The 23,704-nt window shown below is 45.8% G+C and overlaps 1 protein-coding gene across 5 annotated transcripts; it reads right to left on the bottom strand.

The window, feature by feature from the left end:
- Nucleotides 1-3,110: 3,110 nt before the first annotated feature.
- On the bottom strand, nt 3,111-22,584 carry ptpn11a (protein tyrosine phosphatase non-receptor type 11a). Of its 5 annotated transcripts, XM_080477713.1 has the most exons (18): nt 22,459-22,536; nt 22,151-22,343; nt 19,592-19,714; nt 17,550-17,744; nt 17,144-17,336; nt 16,604-16,723; nt 16,410-16,523; nt 16,011-16,107; nt 15,827-15,924; nt 12,503-12,535; nt 11,892-12,050; nt 11,677-11,811; nt 10,183-10,337; nt 10,041-10,108; nt 7,030-7,181; nt 6,823-6,941; nt 6,512-6,614; nt 3,111-5,561 (listed from the first exon to the last, which is right to left on the bottom strand). In XM_080477713.1, exons 2-17 carry the CDS (start codon nt 22,162-22,164, stop codon nt 6,548-6,550), a joined length of 1,842 nt encoding a protein of 613 aa, XP_080333839.1. In that variant the 5' UTR covers nt 22,165-22,343; nt 22,459-22,536; the 3' UTR covers nt 3,111-5,561; nt 6,512-6,547. The 5 variants fall into 5 exon arrangements, with proteins under 5 accessions (XP_080333839.1, XP_080333838.1, XP_080333841.1 ...); XM_080477712.1 differs by having other exon boundaries at nt 22,151-22,584; XM_080477715.1 differs by lacking the exon at nt 12,503-12,535 and having other exon boundaries at nt 22,459-22,584.
- Between the last annotated feature and the right edge of the window lie 1,120 nt (nt 22,585-23,704).

The following is a 23,704-nucleotide window of genomic DNA, read 5'->3' as shown; positions in this document are numbered from 1 at the left end:
CATATAGCATCTCAAAGCTAGCTTTTAGCAAATGTTAATCCTCACTCACATCAAGATTATTTGAGTATTAAAGATTCTATTACCTGAAGGTTTTATTCCCTTCTCAAGCACCATGTCATTCCATCTCTCATGAGACGGGAAGAAATGCTAATGAAGCTACCAGTGACACGAGGCACTGCGACGGGAATGCTAATAATAACGCTACGGTGCTAGTGACAACACCGAGAAGGCCAAGAACATCAGCTAGTATCCGTGGAATGCTAATGAGGCTAAAGAGGCTGTAATGAAGCCGAGGATGTCGGTAGTGAGGAGCAGGAGAATATGGAGAGGCCTATCTGGTAACGCTAATTACTAAGCTAGTTATCTCAATGAAGACGCAAGGCATTCTTGGCCCCGCCCACACGAGACAAAACGTTGTGAGGATGATTGAACAGAAACCACGGTGACAGGAAACGGCGTTGTGGTGTGGGCGGACCCCGAGTTGGTTGCCGAAAATATGAAATAATCAGTTATAAAAAATATAATCAGAACAGTCTTGGTCTGGAGGCCACATCATCGAGGTCGTGACTCGGCCCCTTAAAGTCTTTCTCTCAGGTTGGGTCATCTTGAACTGTAATCTGAGAAACTACCATAGTAATATAAGAATTTTTAATGACGTAAAAACATACAAATTTTGTTGAAGTCTCACATTTCTACTTTGATGAGGAGAAATGTCCAGTGTAGCTAATAAAAGCTAAAAGCTTCCAGCAGTTTTCTGAGCAAAGTCTTTTCAGCTAGGTGTGCACTATTTTCCCGGCAGCCCTGTTTGTCCCAAACGTAACGCGCCGTGGCCTTCATACCTCCTCATTTCTTTTTCGGTGGCAGAGCTTGTAGGTGTTCTGTCGTCGATCGCTCAGACTCCAATGAAACTCCCCTCCGGGCCCGGCTTCCTCCCAGACCGTGTTGCGCCGTGGCAGACCGGCGTAGAACCCAACGCTTCGAGTCCACAAACCGTCACGCGCCGGGATAAGCCGCGATTGAACATGATGAAATTACCATACACCGTAACTACGCCGTGAGAACCGTGACGAAGCACGGCGCGACGTGATAAAACACGAAACAACCGTGATAGAACCGTGATAGAACATCGCTTCCTGTAAGCCTCCCATCCCACTACGGACCGCCTCCAAGTTCTATCACGGCCAATTACGTGCTGCCACGTTTGGTGACGTTCATCCCATTTTGCTACTCCCTACTAAGTTTCTCATCCACCGCGTGGCCGCTCTGGCACATTTTTTGACAGTTTAAAAATCTGGCACGGCGCCCACGGCAATCACGACCTGTTACGTTTGCCCATCCCGTCCCCCTGTGATGTCTCACGTCCATCCCATCCCCCTGCGTTGCCTCATGTCCATCCCGTTTTGTCTACGGTGGCCTGAAACGGGGCTGCCATGGCTGCAGGGAACATAGACTAAACCTAGCTTGAGCAGCCAGACGTCAGCACTAAACAGAAACAGTTAGCGATTAGCTGCTCAGCATATTGGCCCTGGATATTTCCCCCGGGAGCCCAGGGACCTGGAAGGCAGGAATAAAGGGATTTTGAATGGTCTCTTTAGCTCCAGGATAATTTTTTTCTCTCTCTCTCTGTGGAACACAGCAGCACTTAATCCTTCATCAGATAATCATGAAATCTGGGACAGCGCGTTAGCGACGCAGGTGCCTTCAGCCAAACGTTAAGAACCAGGAAGTGACCGGGCATGCTTAATGATGACTGACGGATAAATGCCAAACGCATAGGCCGAGAGCTGAAGGTCAGTGGTTGGTGTGTGTGTGTGTGTGTGTGTGTGTGTGTGTGTGTGTGTGTGTGTGTGTGTGTGTGTGTGGCTCAGTAATGTCATTAGTAACCCTGAGTAGGCGGTTCATTGGGGAATCCCTGAAGTGTTGAGTCTGTCCACTGCAGCGATGTCACGACCGATCAAACCGCCGCCGCCGGTGGAGCCGCTCTTCTCCTTTTGGCTGGGAAATGAGTCTCCCGAGTGAGTGGCCTCCTTCTCAAAGGGCATCCCAGGACAGCGCCACCTCCCTTTGACTTTGGGGAAACACAGAAAGTCTCATGATCTGCTACAGTGTAGGGCGCAGCGTGCCGCTGTGTACACAGTGTAGGGCGCAGCGTGCCGCTGCGTACAGTGTGGGGCGCTGCATGCACAGTGTAAGGCGCTGTGTACACAGTGTAGGGTGTGGCGTGGTGTTGAGTACACAGTGTAGGGCACTGTGTAGACATTGTAGGGCGCTGTGCTCCGCTGAGTGAACAGTGTAGGGCGCTGCGTACAAAGAGTAGGGCGCTGTGTTCCGCTGAGTACACAGTGTAGGGCACTGTGTGCTGCTGCGTACACAGAGTAGGGTGCTGTGTAGTGCTGCGTACACAGTGGACGGTGAAGGACATGATGCGGTCAGTGACCATTCAGGCCAGAGGTCGTGACCTTCGAACTCGTTTCCCACTGAACAAAAACTCTTGAGCCACAAAATCTTTCAGACATAAAAAAGTAAAGTAACACTGCAGATATCGACTTTAACCTCTGTACTTCATAAAAATACGGAGAAATGGTGGATTGAAAAAAACAAACTTTAAAATGAACTAAATATCTAAATAAATTAAAGCAATGGCGAGGACTCAAACCCTGGCAGGGCATGACCACTGGACTACAGCCACTGATTCCATCACTCAGTTCACGGGGGGGGGGACGCAGAGAGAGGAGCCGTTTAAGAACTTTTCACCCGCTCTGAGCACCGTTGCCGAGGAAACAGAAACTCAAAATGTAACGGAAGTTCTGCGCTTTCACTTGAAAACATGTTAAACGGGGCCTAAAAGTTCCTTCTCGTACTCGTCTTTTGTCTCATTTGAGCGATGGATTCCCTCCTTGAGATGAGTGAAGTGATGGACACTGGGAGCCGATGACAAACACATTTCTCCTTTCTTCAAAGGTCTTTTTACAAAATGTGACATTCTCAAATGAAGGCAGCATTTATTTCCTGCTTTTTTTTTTTATCAATTTCATGTCCAATTTAACTTCTTAAAGTTTCTATTTAAGAGTTTTCTTAAGCGCAATCCAACAACACACACAGAGCCTGGATGAGGCATGAGCTTTATTGTTATTGTATTATTGAGGAAGTTAACACGGTTAACTGCATTGAAAGTCATACAATAAACCTCTGAAGCCTGGTGAGAGCCTCCTCCCCGCGAGGAAGCTGAAGGAATATACATACAGTATATTTTATTGACAAGTAGATATGTTTTAGTAAGTACATTCTCCTCTACCTGGTACTCATGTACAATATACACGTTAAAAAATAAGTCTGTTTGCATTGCGATTCACATTTGAGTGTTAGGGGTTCTCGAATGGAGCTGAAGGTTGTGAGAACACGCACGCACGAAGAGTAAAAAAAACAAACACTGCTTTCATGACTTTAAGGTTACAGGAAGAATGAAGCTCCTCAGCGATGCTGAGAATCGTCCCACAAGGCCAGGAGACGAGGAGGAGGAGGAAGAGGAGGGACCTCCTCAAATCCAAGTCCGAACTTTTGTGATCAAGGCGGCGAGCGGCGTGAGCAGAAAGCTGGAGAAACACCAGCGAGCGATTCCTCCAGACGATACGACCGAGCGCCACGGGGAGGTTAAAGAAACAGTTTGACTTTTGGAGAGAGAAAAAAAAAAAGCACCAATGTGTGACAATGCCTCACTCTTCGTCTGGACTGCAGCGTCCCAGCTCTGCCCCACAGAGGACACACCGTCTCATGATTAAAACCTGAAGTGGAGGTCAAAACTGATACGCAGCTTAATAGATCACATTTTAGAGCTGAATGAATTGAAGTATATAAACTATGCAGCGAGATTCCTACAGTCCTTTTTACTCTCCTTTATTGTGAAGGAACAGGAAGTCGAGCATTCCCTGCTGCTGTGTCGACTGTGGACAGGGAGTTCTACCGGCCCAAAGTCCACAGAGTGTTTCTAGTGCAGCAGGTAGCACCTCCATTGTGGCAGTTAAACAACTTGTGTCACGTCGGGTAAATTAGTGGTTCCAGCTTTTCCTTTTTTTTTGCCCTTAAAACAGCGGCGGACGCTCCGTCACACTCCAGAGATCACGAGCTCTGCTCCAGACAGTGAGTACTGTGGCTTTCTGTCACATTGTGCAGAAGACTCCAATCACAATAGGGCAAAAAAATGATTCTTTTGGTCCAATGGAAAAGAAAAAGAAAGATTCCAGGTAAAGTTTCCAGGTGAACATCCTCGTCATGAACATTAAACACGTTTCCCCCCCATGAGCGTCACAGAAAAATGAGGACGTGCTTTTCCCTGCGTGTCAAAACTGTTTCTTTACACCTTCAACCGTGAAAAGGCCAGAAACCACTCCTATCAACGTGTGTGTGTGTGTGTGTGTGTGTGTAACGTGAGGATCCGGCCGTCAACAATCTACAATCTGAGGAATCCGCGTGGCCGGAAGTGAAAACTTAAGTACATGTGGTGCTGCGAGTAGGCAATGGTACACAAAAAGGCATTAGTTTAGTTTTTTTTTAAAGGAAGAGAACGAGAATGAACAAAGTAATATGCACTTTTAAAAAGTTTGTTTTTAAAAACAGGTTGTTTCTGGCCGTCGAGGGTGTGCGATCGGCGCAGGAGGCCAGACGGGATGAAGTCCAGCAGGTGAATGAAGGCGGTTTAAGGACATTCGGCTGGAGCTCCGGAATGGTTCAGACACACACTGAATCCTGCCACGGCGTTTGACTCGTGAGCGAAAAGACACAAAAAACAAAAACAAAAAAAAATAAAGAAATATTCATGCCCCTGATGGCCAAGTTTGAATTTACACGGACGAGCCGGTGGATTCCACTTTGACCTGCCGACAAGTCTTCTTTAAAAAAAAGGTACAGTACGTGAGATTTACAGTAAAAGAAAAAAAAAGAAAACTAAAAACTAAATGAGAATCTACCAAAGCTAAACAGTTGGTCTTGTTATACCACGTTGGGCCATCAGGTGAAACAGCGAGTCACTGCCTTTCCGCCAGCATTCAGTCCATATAAAGCAGAGGCAACAGATGGCGGCAGCGAGAGCTCACTACTGCCCCCTGCTGCACGGCGGAGGCGTTACTGAAACCTGACGTACTGTACCTTCAAAGAGCCTCCAACTGGATCAAACTGCTCACGTCTATCTACAAACTACTGAAGTCACTTTCCTTTGGTTAATAAAGAAAAACAGAGAAGAAGAGAGTGAGAGACGAGCAAAGGGTTAGCCAGGTGGCGCTCGCTGCGCTGGAGCGTTGTGAAGGCGACCCGTGAAAAGTGTCTGTGTTTTAGTCGGGGATTTAGACGTTAGGCTTCTGGTAAAGGCTCCTCTGACGGTCACAGTGGTTTAGAAGAAGGAATCTGGAGGAGCGAGAGCAGGAGGTGAACCCGGCGTCTGGGCTGCTCCTCCTGTTGGGGTTTCATCGGTTTGGGTGTCGCTTTGTAAAAACGACCTCCCTCCCCTCCGGTACGATGGAGTCTCGGGCGTCGAGGTGTGGCTGGAGAAAAACTGTCGGGTGGAGATCCTGGAGGGCAGAGAGGAGGGCGGAGGTCAAAGGTTAAATGGCTGAGAACCGAGAGTAGGGGTGCTTCCTCATAGTCCCTCCCATCTGCTTTTCTATCCCCTTATCCTTAACCCCGGGGACAACATCCCAGAGTTAAGGAAAGGTGCTAGGAGGCTTCCTAAAAGGAGTTAGGAAAGGAGTTAGGAGGCTTCCTAAAGGAGTTAGGAGGCTTCCTAAAGGAGTTAAGGAAAGGTGTTAGGAAGCTTCCTAAAGGAGTTAAGGAAAGGTGTTAGGAGGCTTCCTAAAGGAGTTAAGGAAAGGTGTTAGGAAGCTTCCTAAAGGAGTTAAGGAAAGGTGTTAGGAGGCTTCCTAAAGGAGTTAGTGACAGGTGTTAGGAGGCTTCCTAAAGGAGTTAGGAAAGGCGATCATGTTGTTGTGACAATCGGACCACACTTCCACTAGGTGGCGTAATAATAATGCGACGGCGGTGAAGGTTAGTGACGTCTGTCGTGGTAAAACAAGTAGAAATGTGATAAAAAGTAGTATAAAGGTGGTTCCTCTCACGTTCCTCTGAGGTTCTAACCTCTGATATAAAGTCAAATATCTCAGGTTTGAATGTAAATCAAAGGAAAAGAGGAACTAAAGGGAAACGGCTGGCAGGTGAATAAAGAACCAATCAGAGTGAGAAGAGGCTGCACTAAAACTGGACTTTACTGTTGGCTAAAGGAGGTTCTAAAGGGATCATCAGTGGTTCCTAGGCTAAAGGAGGTTCTAAAGGGAGCATCAGTGTCTCCTAGGCTAAAGGAGGTTCTAAGGGAAGCATGGAGCCTCCTTTCCTTAGCTGAGTGAGAATTCCAACGCTCCTTATCATGGCCGCCACTTACACCCTTGCGGGGTTAAGGAGAAGTGGATAGGAAAGGAGATAGGAGGGACTGTTAGGATGTCCCCTCGGGAGTCGTTTATTTATATACCTGGGACTGACAGAGCACCGGGGTCAAAGGTCAGTCTCATCTGAAGCTCTTCTGCTGCATCAGTCCCACGTTTTCATACACTCTGGAGCTGTCCTCCCTCATCCTGACAGACAGACAGACAGACAGACAGACAGACAGACAGACAGACAGACAGACAGACAGACAGACAGACAGACAGACAGACAGACAGACAGACAGACAGACAGACAGACAGACAGACAGACAGACAGACAGACAGACAGACAGACAGACAGAAGTGAGACCAGGTTCTCTTCAGACTGGGGTGATGAAGATGAGGAAGAGGATCTTACTCTGTGCAGGTGGGGGTGGGGATCGGAGTGCAGGGAGGCAGTGGGCTCTGCTCTCCTCCAGTGAGGTCGGACAGCGAATACTTGATGTTGGTGTACTCGCGCCCTTTAATCTTACTTTTCTGCAGAGGAGAGAAACAGACACCGTGAGGCGGGAGGTGAGAGGGTGAGGCGGCGTGAGGCGGCGTGATGCGGCGTGCGGCGGCTCACCTGCTCCTCCTCGATGCGCCGCTGCAGCGTCTCGATGTAGTGCTGCACCGCCATGTAGATGAAGCGGTACTGTGCCTCCGTCTGCACCATCCCGGAGCGCTGCGAGCGAACCATCTGGATCGTCTTCGGCACGTCGATGTCGCAGTCCACTCCTGCAGCACGGCGACACTACACAGGTCAAAACCAACGTTCTGGACGTGGAACGTCGTTTACGCCACAACGTTTAAGAGGAAAACCTCCGGTTTGTGTTTCTGTTTCAGAACAGTTTTACTACAGAAACTCCAAATCCTACCGTTTATCATTTTCTGTCAAAATGTCTCGTCCCGTGTTAGTTAAGAAATTCACAGAACAAATAATATTTCAGCAAGCTGGAAGGACATGCTTTGAAACGATACATCTTAAATACCGTCTTAAGTTAAAAAATCTTAAAACGATCTTGTTTTGAGTTGTATTGTAGAAGAAACACGGTTTACTTTACAGGCCACACGGGTTTTTTTTTTCAAGCTGGAGGTCATTTGCATAAGATGGATAATTCTAAGACACCAAGCTTGAAAATACCAGCAAATAACTTATTTTAAGTTTTTCTGTGCTGATTTTAAGAACTCAATTTTCTAAATCATATTTCCAGAAATCTCACAAAGACAAGTTCTCAGTTCTACTAGTTCAAGGAAAAGTACTTGTTTTGAGATGGGGCTTATTTTTTATACATATTCATATATTTTACATGGCAACGTTTGAAAAAAGGATATTTTTCCACAGAAACAGCAGAAACACTGAAAAGCATGTAGTTTTCATGTTGGGCCACTAGTTGGTGCTGTTTTTACTTTCAGTACTGAAAACACACACTATTTAAGATCAACCCTGAGGACCCCCCACCCCCACCCCTGTAAATGTCATAGGACAGGGGTCCTCAATTACCCCCCCCCCGAGGGCCAAAATCAGAGCATCATGATAAACCAGGGGCCAGAACAGTTTTTTGCACGATGTCAGTAAAAGTTTTAGCTGATGGTACCATTATTATTATTATTGTTATTATCATTTTTATTACAGTAGTAGTCGTCAAGGTGGTTGTTGTAATAATTTAAGCCTGAGATTTTCAAAACTTGTGTTGAGGGTCACATGAAAAAGCAAATCCTCCTCCCTGATCAACTCCATGGAATTTCTCTGAATGCTGTGTGAACTGTTCAGTAGGTGCTGGTAGAATAACTGGGGTGTGTGGAGTCATACATTATTAAACTCAGTTGCGGACCTGACTTGTTTTACGCCCTGGCAGAACACCCGCCTCCACGAGACGCACTTGATACGGGGATTCTCATTCCCTGGCGGCTGGAATCATCTCTCACAGCAAAATCCACAACTGAATGTAACAAATTCTCCCGAGTCGCCACATTCCTAACAGATTAATGAAAGCGACGCTGCGCAACGACGCACAGCAGCCCACCGACGCACAGCAGCCCACCGCAGCGCGCAGCTTTGGGCAGATTAGTTTGCAACACCGCGGAACATGTTTCTTTCTTTAAATTTGGACTCACTGTTGGATGACGGGGGGTTTCCCGGGTCGTGAAATTGAAATCCGTGGACATCCGAGCGGAGCAGCAATGACGGAATTACGTCAGATGTGCTTAGACTCTGGCTTCGACTACGTTGTGGGATGAGGATTAAAAAGGTAGAGCAGCGCATTATCCACAAATCGCACTTTATTTCTGGTTGATGTTCAGCTAATGGGCCGCCGCGGGCAAGGCCGGTGGCTCCCACGGGCTGCCTAATGAGGACTCCTGTCATAGGAGCTTTTCTTTTTAAGAGATGTTTGATTTTCAAGGACCACTTGCAATTACACCGCGGACCACTAGGGGTCCGCGGACCACTAGGGGTCCGCGGATCCCCGGTTGAGAATCACTGCTCTAGTGGACAGACCACCAAGTTGGATTATTATGGTGACTGTCAAAATAAAACCACCAAGTTGGATTATTATGGTGACTGTCAAAATAAAACCACCAAGTTAGATTGTTATTACGGTGAGCGTGGACTGGGAGTCATGACATCACGGAGGAAACTTTGTTCCGATTGGTTCTACTGAGTATGTGCAGAACTACTAGTTACTACGACCGTGGTGTGCATGTGCAGGAGCAGCGTTTCAGAAAAGTTTTACCGTTTTCATGGAGACGGAGTTCGAACGTTTTCTAAAAGTTCTACTCTTTCAAAAATTGTGTGTTTTCAGGGACTCCGAGCTCCATTGTGTAAATGGGCATCAAGTGAAAACACCGAACTTTCCAAGTGTTTTTTTCTTAATTGTTGCATTAACTTGATGAGATTATTTCTCTCCTTTCGGTTGGTTTGTGTTATTTAGAGTCTAATGTCAGAAACCTTATGTCCCTTTTGCATCACATTTGAGTGATTTTTGGTCTATTCGTCATTTGGTGTCCATTTTTGATGTTTTGGGTTTCCGTTTGATCATTATTTGTATTTTTCACAATGTTTTGTTTTTTATAATGGAAACATATGTTGCTGAACTGAAACTAAATACACGTTTTCTTTTATGTCCCCTAAAAGATAGCAGAGAATTTAAATCAGCTTAAAAGTCAGTGTACATTCGTTAGAGTAGAAGGAGGTTCAGAGTGTAATATGTTCCCTCATTTCCACAGAGACAGAGTATTTTCAGGGAGTCGGAGCTTGTTATCGTGGGAATGAACTCAATCACGAAAGTTTTCTGTTTTCACCGGAGGTCATTGTGGTGTTAACGGGACCTTAAAGTTTGCATTCGTTCCAATAAATATACTGAGACGCCTCCAACCACAAGACTCAGACTTGGAGAAAGGTTTTTCAGGCCTAATCTTGTTATTACGAAAACAAAGTAATAGAAAGATGAATTTCATTTTTTAGAATAAAAACATGTGGAAAAAAGCCGTTGACATAATCAAGAGCTGGTGAAGGAGACACGTTCAACTCTGCTGAACTTGTTTGCTGCTTATATTCAGTCCAAGGCCCCATCACCATGACAACGGCTCACTCACCTTTTTCCCTGATCACATCGATCAGGATGTCGATCACGATGAAGGTTCCCGTCCGGCCAATCCCCGCGCTGAAAGACAGAACCTAGTGAGTCCGGGTATCCTCCTGTGTGTGTGTGCGTGTGTGTGTGTGTGTGCGTGTCACCTGCAGTGCACGGCGATGGGCCCTGCGTCCAGGATGCTCTCCTGCTTCAGGTTCACCTCCTCCAAGAAGTCCAGGACGCCGCCCGGGTCGGTGGGCACTCCGTGGTCGGGCCAGGCCCTGAAGTGGTACTGCCACACCGTGCGCTCCGTGTTTGCCTGGCAACCGGAGCGGCATCATCATCATCATCAACTACTCAAAACCAGCTTTCACTATGGGGGCTTTTCCACCAGAAAGAACCAGGTTCTAGTTCTTCGTCTTTCCACCACCAAGGCCTATCAGGGGCTAAACTGGTGCTACGCTGGCCCCACTTCGCTGCTGGGCCAGAGCGGAGCTAGACTGGGGCCTGACGCGTCAGCTGGGGGCGGAGTTATCTCTGGAGTTATCGCTCCCTACAAGGCGGAGAAGAGGTTGAACCGGCTTTCTGAAAACTACAGTGAACCCGGAGCCCCAGAGTGGTTCTAGAGAAAAAATAATGATAACGATATAATAAGTTGCTCCCTGAAGTTAATAATACGAGGGAATGAGATTATTCAATCCGCGATCGTGGAGCCGCAGCTCTGGAGAGCAAGCAGCTACGTCGATATATAATTTAGAAGCAGTTTTCCATTGTGGTTTTTTTCAGGCTTTTCGCAGTGACATCATTGTAACTAACTTCACTTCCAGGTCTTGTGTCGCCTTATGACCGCAGGCTGAGGTCTGCAGCCGCTGCAGCTGCTGAGCAAGGCAGTGTGTGGCTGTATGGCGCTCTGCTATGAGACGCTCCACAGAACTTCTTTATAATGAAGTCAGACTTTTGGTTCATCAGGAACTGCTAATCAAACTACAAACTACTGTAAATGAAAGCTTGAAGTTTTTCACAATAAAATGAGTCTTTTAATGGCTTCATGTGAAAGAGAACTTTAATCAGAGTGTTTACCTAGGTTGCCATGGAAACGGCTGTAGAGCAGCGTTCTATCATTCTACACCTCCATGTTGAAGCTTTTGATTCAGACGCGTCCAGAAATAAAGTGAAAGGAGCAGAAAGTCACTATGGAATGTTGGAATGGTGAAAAATAAGATCATTCAGGTTATTATTATTCTTAAAAAGTTTTTCCATGTCCACTCTGGGGCTCCGGACTAAAACAAGACGGACGTGATGAAACCCCAACAGAGCGACGAGGAGACTCAATGTTTTCATCCGAGGTTCAGGTCCGACTAGATGGAGCGACCCGGACCAAACCACGGTTCCAGTCCGTCTCCTGGTTCCTGGATGAGCGCCGTCAGTGAGAAATTGAAATCAGTGACGTTTCACGTTTTGGAGTGACGCAGTGACGTGGCTCTACTGGCTCTGTTAACGGAGGAAAAAGAACCGGTTCTCTGGCTCATTTAAGAACCGGCCCTGAACTAGAACCTGGTTCTTGTTGGTGGAAAAGCCTTAATAGTGAAGTTATGTTACCGCAGGACTTCTAATCAGAAGATCTGTGTGTGTGTGTGTGTGTGTGTAGCTCCACTGACCTGTTGTCCGACCTTGGACAGCTTCAGTTCTCTCAGGATGTAGTCGTGTGCCGCCGTCTCTCGGACGTTACGAACGCGCATCGCACCGTATTCCTTCAGAGCCGACACGTCAGGCCAGTATTTGACACACTTACTCTGCGCACACACACATACAGACACACCATTAGTGACACAGCCTTTAAAACATTACAGTTGTGTGTGGTGTGTGTGCTCACCTTCCCTCGCTCCACCTCCTTGGTCGTCATGACGATGACTCGCGAGTTTTCCTGGAAGACCATCCTCCAGAAGTCACTGATGGTGTTCTGCAGGCAGCCCTGAGTGGCGATGTAGCTCTTCTTCAGCTTCGTGCTGTTACACTTCGAGTCCAGCTCCGGCTAAACACACACACGCACAACTGGTAATCAACAGCAAATTTCCAGAATAAAGGAAACATATGTTGCTGAACTGAAACTAAATACAAAACATCAAGATTGAAAGTTACTGTGTGTGTATATATACAAATGTGTGTGTGCGTTTAAATATGTACGTGTGTATGTGGAGAGTGTGCAGTGTGTGTGTGCAGAGTGTGCAGACCAGGGGTGTCCAACCACGGTCCTGGAGGACCCCTGTCCTGCATGTTTTAGTTCCTCCCTTCTTCAGCATACGTGAATCCAATGATGATGTCATCACCAAGGTTGTGAAAAAGCCCAATAACGAGTACCTCATTGCAGTCAGGTGTGTGAAACTGGGAGGAGCTAAACCCTGGAGGACAGGGAGCCTGGAGGACCAGGGTTGGAGACCTCGAGTGTACAGAGTGTGTACAGCAGGGGTCTCAAACTCAGTGTACCTGGGGGCCGCTGGAGGCAGAGTCTGGCTGAGGCTGGGCCGCATCAGGGATCCCACCAAAAAAGTTGTACAAAAAATCCTCAAACGTCATTAACAGTTCTAATGATTTCTTCTGAACATGAAGTGTCCTGAACATAAATGGAACATTAAGTGATGATCATGAACGGTTCTTCTGAACATGGTTCCTCTTGCCTCCTCCTTGCTGCCAGAGACTGGGCAGCTCTTCTTCTCACATATCTGAGCCACATTTGTCTTGAGAGAAGAAGAAGCAGTTGAGACCCTCAGAATTTCCATTGGAAAAGTGGCTTTGTGCCTCTTTAAGTCTGCAAATCTGTGATCAAATTCCTTCTGTACCGTCAAAATAGCATCAACATATCTCTCTTTGTCTGAGAGCTGCGGCCTGTACTACAAAGCTGAATTTTCTCTTATCCAGATAACTTCAAGGATTAACTCTGGTTTTCTGTACTACGATGCTCACTCACTTCTCACCAGGATGAATCACCCCGGCAACTGACCCTGAATGTCTGACCTACTCTGGAGCAGGATATGTTCTAGATAAGAGGTCAGAGCTCCGCCTCCTGACCAATCAGATCTCTTGGGAAATGCTCCGCCCATTCTTAAATGATGGTGATTGGTGGACGGGTTCAGGGCTGAGCAGCAGCGTAGAGGAGATGATAAATTAATTCAGAACAATCTTTTTGACATAATAAAATAAATCCTGGTCTCTGAGGCTCTGAAGGATGTTCTTGTTCTTGACTTGTTCCAGGTCTGTTAATCTGGAATAATGAGGTGAATGATCACACCTGACAGAACTGCAGAACCATGAATTTATGGAACCAGAACTACTCGTGTCGTCATGGTGATGAATTAATATTCCAACACAAAACACAAGAGAAACTCAGCCTCAGAACAAGTGATGGAGAATCTAAAGTAAAAGAAGATCAGTGAGGAAGTTCAGCCTGGAACCTTTCTGCTGGAATAAAGAGAAACTGAGTGATCACAGTGCTGTTCCTTTATATCACTGATGAATTAATCTGCTCTAATCTCACCAAGTCAGGATTAACAAGTCAGGAAGGTTCTGGCTTTGGCTGCAGCAGCAGTGTTGCTTTGAGCTGCTGGATGAGTTTGAATTCTTCATAATCTCAGAGATTAACTGATCCTTCAGTAATCTGTAAACTGCTCTGTAGAGTTTCTCCCTGTGTGATTGGTCAGACGCTGCAAACTTCATGTGAACGTGCACACGTAGGTTTTGGTTGAACTAGTGAGTTGATAACCTGCTTGGTAGGAACGGTGATCAGGATCGCACACGTCTGGATAAGTCAACCAGGAAACAGAGATCCTGGATATGTTGATCAGGTTCCTGGTACAGGCCTCTGGGGCTTTGTCATAGGCCGCACTGACAAGCTGCCTCTGGCCTTGTAACTTCTTGTTCAGTACATTTAGCTCAAGCGTGATGTCGACAAGAAAAGCTAAACCCATGAGCCATTCGGGATCACTGAGCACAGGAACAGCCACCCCATCCTCCATCAGAGGTCGGCAACCCGCGGCTCTGGAACCGCATGTGGCTCTCTGGTTCCTCTGCTGCGGCTCCTTGAGCCTCGGTCCCACTGCAGTACATCCCTGAGCGCGGTGGGCCGGACGGTACGGTCCGGTAAGGCAAAGCGCACCCAGACCGACTGTGTTGCGCGGTCCCACGACAGAGAGTACGGTAAAATGTAGGCGGGGTTGTGAACGACGCGGGGATGTAACGTCAACAATAGTGGCGTGAAGAACGTGGAATTGCGGCCGCAGCTCTGTGGCCGGATCCTCAGCTCTGTGGCCGGATCTTCAGCTCTGTGGCCGGATCCTCAGCTCTGCGGCCGGATCCTCAGCTCTGCGGCCGGATCCTCAGCTCTGCGGCTGTCCGAAGCTGTGAGCTCCGGATTTCAACACATTTCAATAAAGCCGGTCAACAAAACCACCAGCGAGTGCAAAGCGGCGTTTATGACCAATACGGGATGAGAGTGCTGATCGTCACTACGTGTGGAGGAACGATGCTTCATGCTGATGCTCACAGCCACAGAGCGGCAAATGCTCTATTAATGCTAAATAATCATGAATCACACAACAACTAAGAGACAGTGAAAGCCACAGCACTCACACTCACGGTTCTAAAACCCCGATCTCCTGCATATATCCACCGTTCTAATATGTAGCGTCACGGAGCGGATCGCTGCAATGCATTATGGGAGTTTCTGTTCATCGTGTTTTAGATGTAAGTATTGGAGGTTATATTAGGTTTGTAGTGTGTTTCTGTTGCTTGGTTAAAGGAGTTAGTTAGTTCATCTAGTTTAGTTTATTAGTTGTAAGTTGGCAACCGGGGGTGAAGAGGGTTCTGTGTGTCGTGTCGTCCTGCCATCGTGTTCCTGTTGGTTTTACTGTCAAAATAAAAGCCTTTGCCACTTACAGCAGGCATAAAAGATAAGCTCAACTTCTTGAGTTCTTCTTTACAAAGCTCACTACAAATTAATGTTACTTGACAGGTCAGAAATGCGTTCTACTGTGGTGTTGGCAGAAAGGCTAATGTTGCTAAACTGAACTTTCTGACTATACTTACAGCCTGTAATATGCATTTTTTGACAAACTTACCTTCTGTGAATGGTTAGTTACTGTGAATAGCGACGCACGGAGAACTAGGCCTGTCACCATAACACATTTTGCTGGACGATAAATTGTCTCAGAAATTATTGCGATAAACGATAACATTGCCGTTTTTATACCATTTCTCCACTAATATTAATAATGGTATAATAATGCAAGTATACCCTTTTAAAGATAAATAAACTTTTATTTCTTAAGAATATTTAAAATCAGAATTGTATTATGAAAAAAGATGTAAATATCCAAAATAAAGAATCAAAACAACCTCATCTCTCCCTCTCCTCCTCACGGGGTCTCATGCTGCTCTCAGGTGTGCCAGGTAAATGGTAAATGAAACATTATCCAGCCTGGAAAACTGTGCTCGACCATGGCATTTGTAGACGGTATAAAGTACCGGGGTGGCGAGCTCACAAAAGGTGGCTGCTGTCTGGCTGTTCATCACACGCCGTGCTGTTGTTGCATACGTGGAGTGCCTGAAGCCGGTGGATGGGAGCTGCCTGAGTGGCAACGCCAGAGATCCACTCCCCTGGCAGGCCGCACTAATATCACACTTTCATATCAAGGTGGGAGCCACAAAATATCGTCCCGCGAGCTTGAGACCCCTGGTCTACACTGTAGAGTGTGTGTGTGCAGAGTGTGTGTGCAGAGTGTGTGTGCAGAGTGTGTGTGCAGAGTGTGCGTTTACCATGACAGTGGACATTACCATGATGATATTGGCATTGATGTAGTCAGAGCCCGGCTCGTTTGGGTCTCCGTCGTTCAGAACCACACGCGTGTGGTCGACTACACACACACACAGAAACATAAACACACACAGTGAACGAAAGAAAGAAAAAAACACCAAGCAGGACGAGAGGAGGAATTCTCACAGGGCAGGATGTTCTTGTAGCGGTTCTTGTTCTTGTTCTCTGCTCGCTGGCCTTCTTTACGGCTGTAGAGCAGTTTGCACTCCTGCTGCTGGAGAGTCTGAATCGCCAGAAAACAATAGACACAATTTAATGTGTCGTCTGTTGAAAAGATCAACTCCACCTGTATCAGCCAGTATGACAGCAGTAAAAAAGCTCACCTCAAACTGGTCCAACACGAACCTCAATCTGATATAAAACTAGTCCACAGTCAGCCTCAAACTAGTCTAAAAGTAGTTTTTATTAAAAAACTAAAAAAACCAGCTTGCGGATCACACAGGGTTTTTAGCTGATGTCTTTCTCTTTCTGCCACTTTAAATAAAAGTGTGTCAAACTAACGTGTATAAAAGCTGAAGGTCTCACCTCAAACTCCTCCCAGAAGCCCTGTTTGACCTTGTCTGTGGCCTCGGCCAGTTTACTCAGCTCCCGAACTCGACTTTCGATCTCTGCCGCGTTGATCCGAGTCGTGTTGAGAGGCTGCGGAGGACACCAACAATGGGTGGGGTCACAGACAGAGTGGGTGGGGTCGGAGAGCGAGTGACGCAACGACAACGGACCTGTTTGAGCTGCAGCACGGTGCCCAGAGTCTCCACCATGGGGTTCTTCTTGTAGTGCTCCACCAGGTCTGTGAGAGAGTCGAACTTCTCTCCTCCGCCTACGTCGTACTTCAGGTCATGCTGAGTGAGGAGAGACAGAAACGTCAGGGAAAGAGTTCTTCATTTAGATCTTAGTCTCATTTATTAAAACTGTACAATCAGTCCTCAAAGAGTACAAACCGAAGTAACGTTACTTTCTACAGGATACTATTCTCCCTTTAGTCTCCACCACTCATTCTCATACTGTGGTACAACAACTCCCTCTAGTGGCACATGAAGGGAACTGAAACTTTTTAAAAAGGGAGAAATTAACTTGAAACTGGAACAACTTGGAATAGAAACACAAAGTATAAAAACTTTTGGTCTCAAACTCGGCCAGATAAATTTGATTCCAGCATACATGACGTATGTGAGAAAAGATAACCAGAGACCAAAAAGCCTCGTACTTTTGAGTGGACTGGATGTTCCATACGCTCATTAGGACGTGACTTGATTCCTCACCTGGCAGCGAATCATGACGTGTGTGACTTTGGGTTTGCTGTCGCTGCTGTCCGTCTTGTCGTCTCCAGTGCGCACGGACAGGACAAAGTCCCCCGGGTGGCTCTGGCTCTCCCGCACCAGGAAGCTGCCATTCTTGCCCTTCTCCGTCAGCAGCTTCTCAGCCTCCCGTCCCGACAGGTGACCGTGGAACCATCTGGAAAAATAAAAGGTGCAGGAAAGCGTGAGATCCCATGAAACGCACCATGTTTCCTGGACTATAGGAGACATTTTATTGTCTATGTCCAGATGTAACTGCTCCTTCGTCATCTGTGAATTTGTTCCTCCGCTTCTCGCAGCTTTTTTTTTTTGTTTTTTTTTTAAACACAATTGCGTTTCTCTTCCTGGGGACAGTCCACAGAGCACTGACCTCTCCGAGGTGGGGTCTGCACAGTTGAGGGGATACTTCAGCTCGATGACGTCGCCGTTCTTCTCCTTCAGCTGGCCGTGGTGCTCCATGTAATACTGCACCAGCTCGGCCAGCGTGGCAAACTTCTCCCCGCCGTACAGGTCGTAGTAGTCCCCAGTGTTCTGGATCTTGATGTGGGTGACGGCTCCATTTCGCCTGAACAACCAGAGGAAAAACCTCATCAAAAAGAGGGAAGGGATCCAGGTTTCCCCTCTGCTTTAATGAGCCAGCAGCTCTATACGTAGGAATATTAATGAGAAACTTCTGGCGTTACAAACTTCTGTGTTAATGTAACAGCATCTATCAATAAAACTTGCTTTTTAATATTCATGGCTAAATAAAGAAGTGACTTATAATCTGGAAAATACAGTAGTTGTGGAATAAATCTTGAGTTTCATGTGTTTCTAAATTAAATGCAAGTGTCAGAAAGCCTGAGAGGAAAATGAAAGAAGTGGAGCCATAGAAGTGGATCTGAAGCTGCTGAGTCACCGTACGTGACCGTCAGGATCTCAGAAAATAGAAAAAGGAGAAGTGACGGCCGCTCTGAAGCTTGGCACTGGGAAGGGAAGGGAAGAGAAGGGAAGAGAAGGGAAGGGAAGGGGTCGGCCAGGTTGGATTTGAGGCAGAGACTCGATCCGTTGCCAGGAGACGTTGATACGGACGACGGTCAGAGGCCATAACTGTTTTTTTAAATCTACAAGAAGTCGACTCATTCTTTGGCCAACGTTCAACATGAGGAACATTTTTATGGAGTCCAGCATTTTTACAACTGCCACAAGTAAACAACCATCACCCATAACATTATGACCACTGACTGATAGCAGACAGGGACCACCAATACCGGTAACGGGCCCAGTAATGTACAGCGTACTTGTACACAACCAGGTGAGTACGTGACGGCTCAATGCTGCCCCGAGGTACGCAAGAGAGCACGAACTATGCTCAAACGACAGAAGTAAGACACTGTAAATGATGTTCTGACAAATTATCAAGAGGAGGAGAAACTTTAGTTCGTACAACACCAACAACTTAATCACCAGACATTTGGACCAGCAGAGTTAGCCTGACGTCGCTCAAGCGTTTAACTGCTCAGCATGGAACTCCGAGCTGTGCTACATGCTACATGCCAAGTGTGCCACCACACGCTCCAGCTCGCTGTTAATTTGTATGTTGGCGGTGACGCAGATGGTTCACCAAAGTTGGATTGTTATTACGGTGACTGTCAAAATAAAAGTACCAAGTCCAGGAGAATATGGACTGGGAGTCATGACACCACGGAGGAAACTTTGCCCTGATTGGCTCTACTGAGCATGTGCAGAAGAATGATTTACCAGGGTCATAGTGCACATCACAGGGCGCAGCGTTTCAGAAAAGTAACGTTTTCTTTCATTCCCATGGAGACAGAGTATTTTTGAAAAGTTCTACCATGGCGGCAATTTTCAGCAAGTTTTGCGTTTTCATTTGAAAACGTGTAAACGGGTCATAAAGGTTAGTTCTCGTTCTCGGTCTTTTAAAAAGTGGCATCGGCGCATCACTACAAATACTGACTTTTTCTTTTAAGGTCTTTTTTACAAAACCTGCCATTTCTAAATGACATTTCCAGACTTTTGATGACGCCTCCTGATGCGAGAAGAATAACATAGTCCAGACAGTCACTTCCTCCGTTCCACAACCGGATTCTCTTTTAAAATTTAGTTGCAACCCACAACACAACGACTGGCTTTGTGTTTATTTTGACTCAACAGGTTTGCAACAGTCTGAAATCCTCCCTGACAAGAGTTTCTCTTCGAGAAGAGTCCCTGATCAGAATAATGGATCAATACCAACATTGAAGCTCATTCCTGCAGTCACCATCACAGATATCACCGACTTGTTTGTACGTTTACTGAAGACAATAAGACAAGAAGGGAAATAAATGTCTGATACATTTTAGGTTTTGAATTGTTTTAATTATGAGAAGAGGAATTTCTGTTCAGTGAGTGAGTGACTGCGTGATCTCCTACCGGACTGAGAGGGTGAAGTCTCCAGGGTTACTTTTACTGGGCCGAGCTAGAAAGCTCCCGTCCACCCCGCGAGTCAGCAGCAGGTTTTCTGCCTCCACACCAGTGATGTTGGGATGAAACCACCTGAGAAAGAGGAAGAGGAGGAAGAGGAGGAAGAGGAGGAGGAGAATGGAAACAACCATGAGTCCATAACCAAATTGACAGTTTACCGTTTTAGGAAAGCTACGACTTTGATGGCGACAACTATGAAAAGTTTGAAAGGAACAGCAAGAGGCTGGAAAAGAAAGGATTGCTAATAAAAATGACAGAACAAATTTACACTAAGTGGAGTCCAAATCTGGCCTATTAGAACACTTGACTGAGGGACCGCACACATGACAACAGCGTTTCACATAACCATATTTTCTGTCCGATCATCCACAAGGGACAGCGTTTTAGGAGCCCGAAAACAGGTTTTTCTGTTTAAACGGGTTCCAGAGTGGAGGAATTAGAAAACGCCGCCTCGGCTTTGACGTGCGGACGGACAAAATACTCATCAGTTGAAAATGATGATGTCATGGCGCCGCCTCTCGACCTATAACTATTAAGAAGGCCATATGCTGGATTTGTCCATTTCTACATTTTTTCATGCTCCTTTTCTTCTGTTTCTGCAGTATTTCTGTGGCAGCGTTACAGCGTGGACGCAGACATTTCCCGGGTGGACGTGAAACTTTTTAAGAACAACTGGGAGAAAAAAAGATGGTTTTGTCTCGTGTGAACGGGGCCACAACTAGCATGGAATTAAAATTAAGTTGTAAACTCACTTGTCTCAAAGCTAACCTCAAACTAGTCCATAGTGAGGGGGTATCAAAGGAGGACAATAAGGCCCCGTTCACGCGACAACCCTCGATCCATTAAAAAAAAGGAACGTGTTTACACTGCAGCAGCAGACACACTGACAATGTAGTTAGTCTGCAGAGCCACTGGAGGGCGCTGTTGCTTGATTTTGTAATGGAACCACACAGATGTGTCCAGAGAACAATACGCTATAACTGTGAAGAAAATGGAGAGAACCCGACATCTGTATGGACTGATGACACATCAGATGTTATCAGGGAGAGTCTCAACTATAAAAGTACTGACATGGATGTCAAAACTAGAATACGGACAAAGATTAATACCACTACAGGTCGGCCATGTTTGTTTACAAGTGAATGAGCAGAAGGGAGGGGAGAGATGTGCTCATGCGCAGTAAGAGCGCTCAGTAGCCTCAATCAGACTCTGCAGGTGGGATTAGCAACCATGAAAGAATCTTTCCACCTTGGGAGCCGGATTAAAAACTTTGTGGACACAGTGGATCAGAACACTGGTGAAGAAAGTTTTGCGGATACAACCGTATTCGTTGTTGTGTAAATGAGGCCTAAGGACTGGGAGTCATGACACTTTGGAGGCCATCATGTTTGTTATTGTCCGTCAACTCACAAACGTGCAGAAGAAGTATTTACTACAGCCAGGGTAAGTTCTGCGTTTTCACTTGAAATCAGGCCCCTATAATTTTATTTATACACAGGTAATATATATAATATATATATTCTCCTTGGAGAGGAGGCACAGTCGGCTGGACTTATATGTGAGAGTAACTTAAGAAAAGTCCTCCTCTGGGCTTGTGAGAAGGTTCCCGATTCGTGGCCCCCCCCCCCATTCTATTTAGGTGTAGAATGTAATGGAGCTGATGGGGGTCAAAGGTCATGCTGTGGGAATCAAAGCAGCAAACTCCTGATCCCAAGTTCTCTCCTGTAGCCTCGAGGTCACCACTGCCTTGAGAATTTTACAGATTTACAAATACACAAAAAAAAAAAAGACAGATCATGTTTACGTGTTTTACACTTTCAAAAAGGTCTCTTTTTTGACCAACCAGACAAAGAACCTCTGCCATGTGAAATGCTGTCAAATACAGTTCGGTGTCGATAAATTCTCCAGCCAAACATGTTGATGGATGTAAATAAACAGGATTAACTAGAATAATTAATGACAGATTTAGGTTTTTTTTTTGTCTCAAGAAAGTGTATAGATGTGATTTCACACGTTTTCATGGTTGTATTTTAGTTAATAGATCCTCGTGAACATTTAATCTGCGAGCTGTGTTGTAGCTGGAGTAAATTAAGGATGAATGGGATTAGAAACCCTTCGGATTATGTTGATTTACACAGTTTTCCAAGCAGCTGATAGCAAAACAAACCCATTAATTGGTTCTATTAAAGCAGATAGACTCAGTTTCCAGAGGTCAAGACAGGAGAATAGATGGTTGAAGTTGTAAATTACAGATAAAACGCGGATTGCGGGTCTTAAATTGATGTTTTCGTCTTGTTTACCGAACATCTTCACAGTGGGCTTAAAGTTACCGGCTACATGGAGCCGAGCTAGCCGCTCCTCCACAACCGGAGCTCGGCTAACGGACAAACCCGAGCCCAGAAAACCCCGCTGCGTCCGGGTAAAGTTTGCCCGAGTCCGGGCGAAGTTCCCCGGCCCCACCAGCGCTCCGGGCGGACGTTGTTTTCCAGCCGTTCCCCTCCTTCTTACCTCCGAGATGTCATTTTTCCTTCGCTGCTCACTTCCTCGCTGGCAGCTAGCTGTTAGCCACACCGAGCTAATGTTTCCAGACCGTTTCCGCTCCGTTCACAGCCTGAAGCGCCTCATCGGTCCGAACCCGGTCCAAACGGCCACCGAAGCCTAGTGAAGCATCGACGGCGGCTTTAGACGGCGGCGTCCGTTACTAAAGGGGAAAAGAAGGGACTCCTTAGGCCTCGGTCCCGGAGACTTCACACCAAGTCGGTTTAGTGGCCGTCACCGAACATGCGACAAAACAGAGGGCGCGCGGATTTCCTCACCGCGGGCGGCCAATTAGCTCCGCCGCGTCGCCCCGAGTTAATAAAGCCACAGAGCCTCGGCCCGTCCGGCAAACAGCGTGACACAAATTAAAGAGTCCGATTACTTTCACTCCGCGCATGCTCATTAAAGGCGGCGTTTACGATCCGCCGAGCGAAGCCGAAGTCCGCCGAACGTCCGCAGAAAGTTCGCCGACCCGCTTCGCTGCAAAGAAACTAAGAAAACGTTACATTCATTAAAATGAAATGCTAATTTTAAACAAAGGTTTTCCTGATTACTGGGATGTAATTTTATTTTCATTACATATTTGTTATTTCTTGCTTCTTTTTTCTTCAGTTCTTTTCTGTCTCTAGTGTCTTTTCCAACTTTTTTGTTCAATTGTTTCTTTGTCTTTTCTTTATTTTCAATTTTTAGGCCTTTATGTTTACATTTTCTAGTATTGCTTCTTTCCTCAATTAAATTTTCCCTTGTTTCTTTTGTCTTTTTCTATTTTTCTTGTCAGTTTTTCAATGTTTTCTTTTTCCTTTTTTAGTATATATATCGAATATTATAATGATCTATATCCAAGTATCCACACACCTAAATAGATATATACTAAGTATGTATTTCTAGATAAATGTATGTGTACTTGGATATCATGTAGCCTATTTATTTTGTGTATATGTATTTTCATAAAATATAGATTTGTTTGTATAGATTCTTTACAAGGGGTTTATTTGTGTATGTAAGTATGTATCTACCTATGTGTACAGTATATGTGTGCATGTGTGTATATTGGGAAAGAAAAATTATAGAGGAATTCAGTTTAGCACAAATTGATTTTTTTCTTTTGCACATCTGTAGTTTGATTGTTTTTGACATGTCTGGAATGAATATAAAAGTAAACATATGTGTGCTTTTTGTTTGGAATTGTGTATTGCAATTCACATGGACATTTAAATCAACTCTGCCTCTCTGAATTAATGAGATAATTATCTCATACTTATGAGAAAAAATAAAATATATATTTTTTAAATATACTGTTTATCTGAATTAATGATATAATGGTTTTCTGAAGAAAAATAATGACTGTTTTTCTGAATTATGAGAATGGTTTTCAGGGAAAAAATCGACTGTTTTTGTACATCAATGCAACAATGGTACCTCACATCCCACGCAGAAGGAAACAGGCATGCCCCGACTTTTAAGTTGAACCCAGTTGTATTTCTGTGCTGCTGTTCAGGCATAAACACGACTCGGATCAATTGG

This window comes from Lipophrys pholis (genome assembly GCF_963383615.2).
Source record: "Lipophrys pholis genome assembly, chromosome: 12".
Lineage (NCBI taxonomy): Eukaryota > Metazoa > Chordata > Actinopteri > Blenniiformes > Blenniidae > Lipophrys > Lipophrys pholis.
The sequence above is the reverse complement of the archived record's forward strand: the minus strand, read 5'-3'. Positions and strand labels throughout refer to the sequence as shown.

Bases quoted from the DNA above. Each gene is read 5' to 3' on its own strand.
- ptpn11a (XM_080477712.1), bottom strand. The intron at 15,925-16,010 runs GTGAGAATTCCT...GTGTGTGTGTAG, and splicing joins CTACAAGAACATCCTGCCCT to TCGACCACACGCGTGTGGTT. The intron at 6,615-6,822 runs GTAAGATCCTCT...TCTGTCTGTCAG, and splicing joins CCCACCCCCACCTGCACAGA to GATGAGGGAGGACAGCTCCA.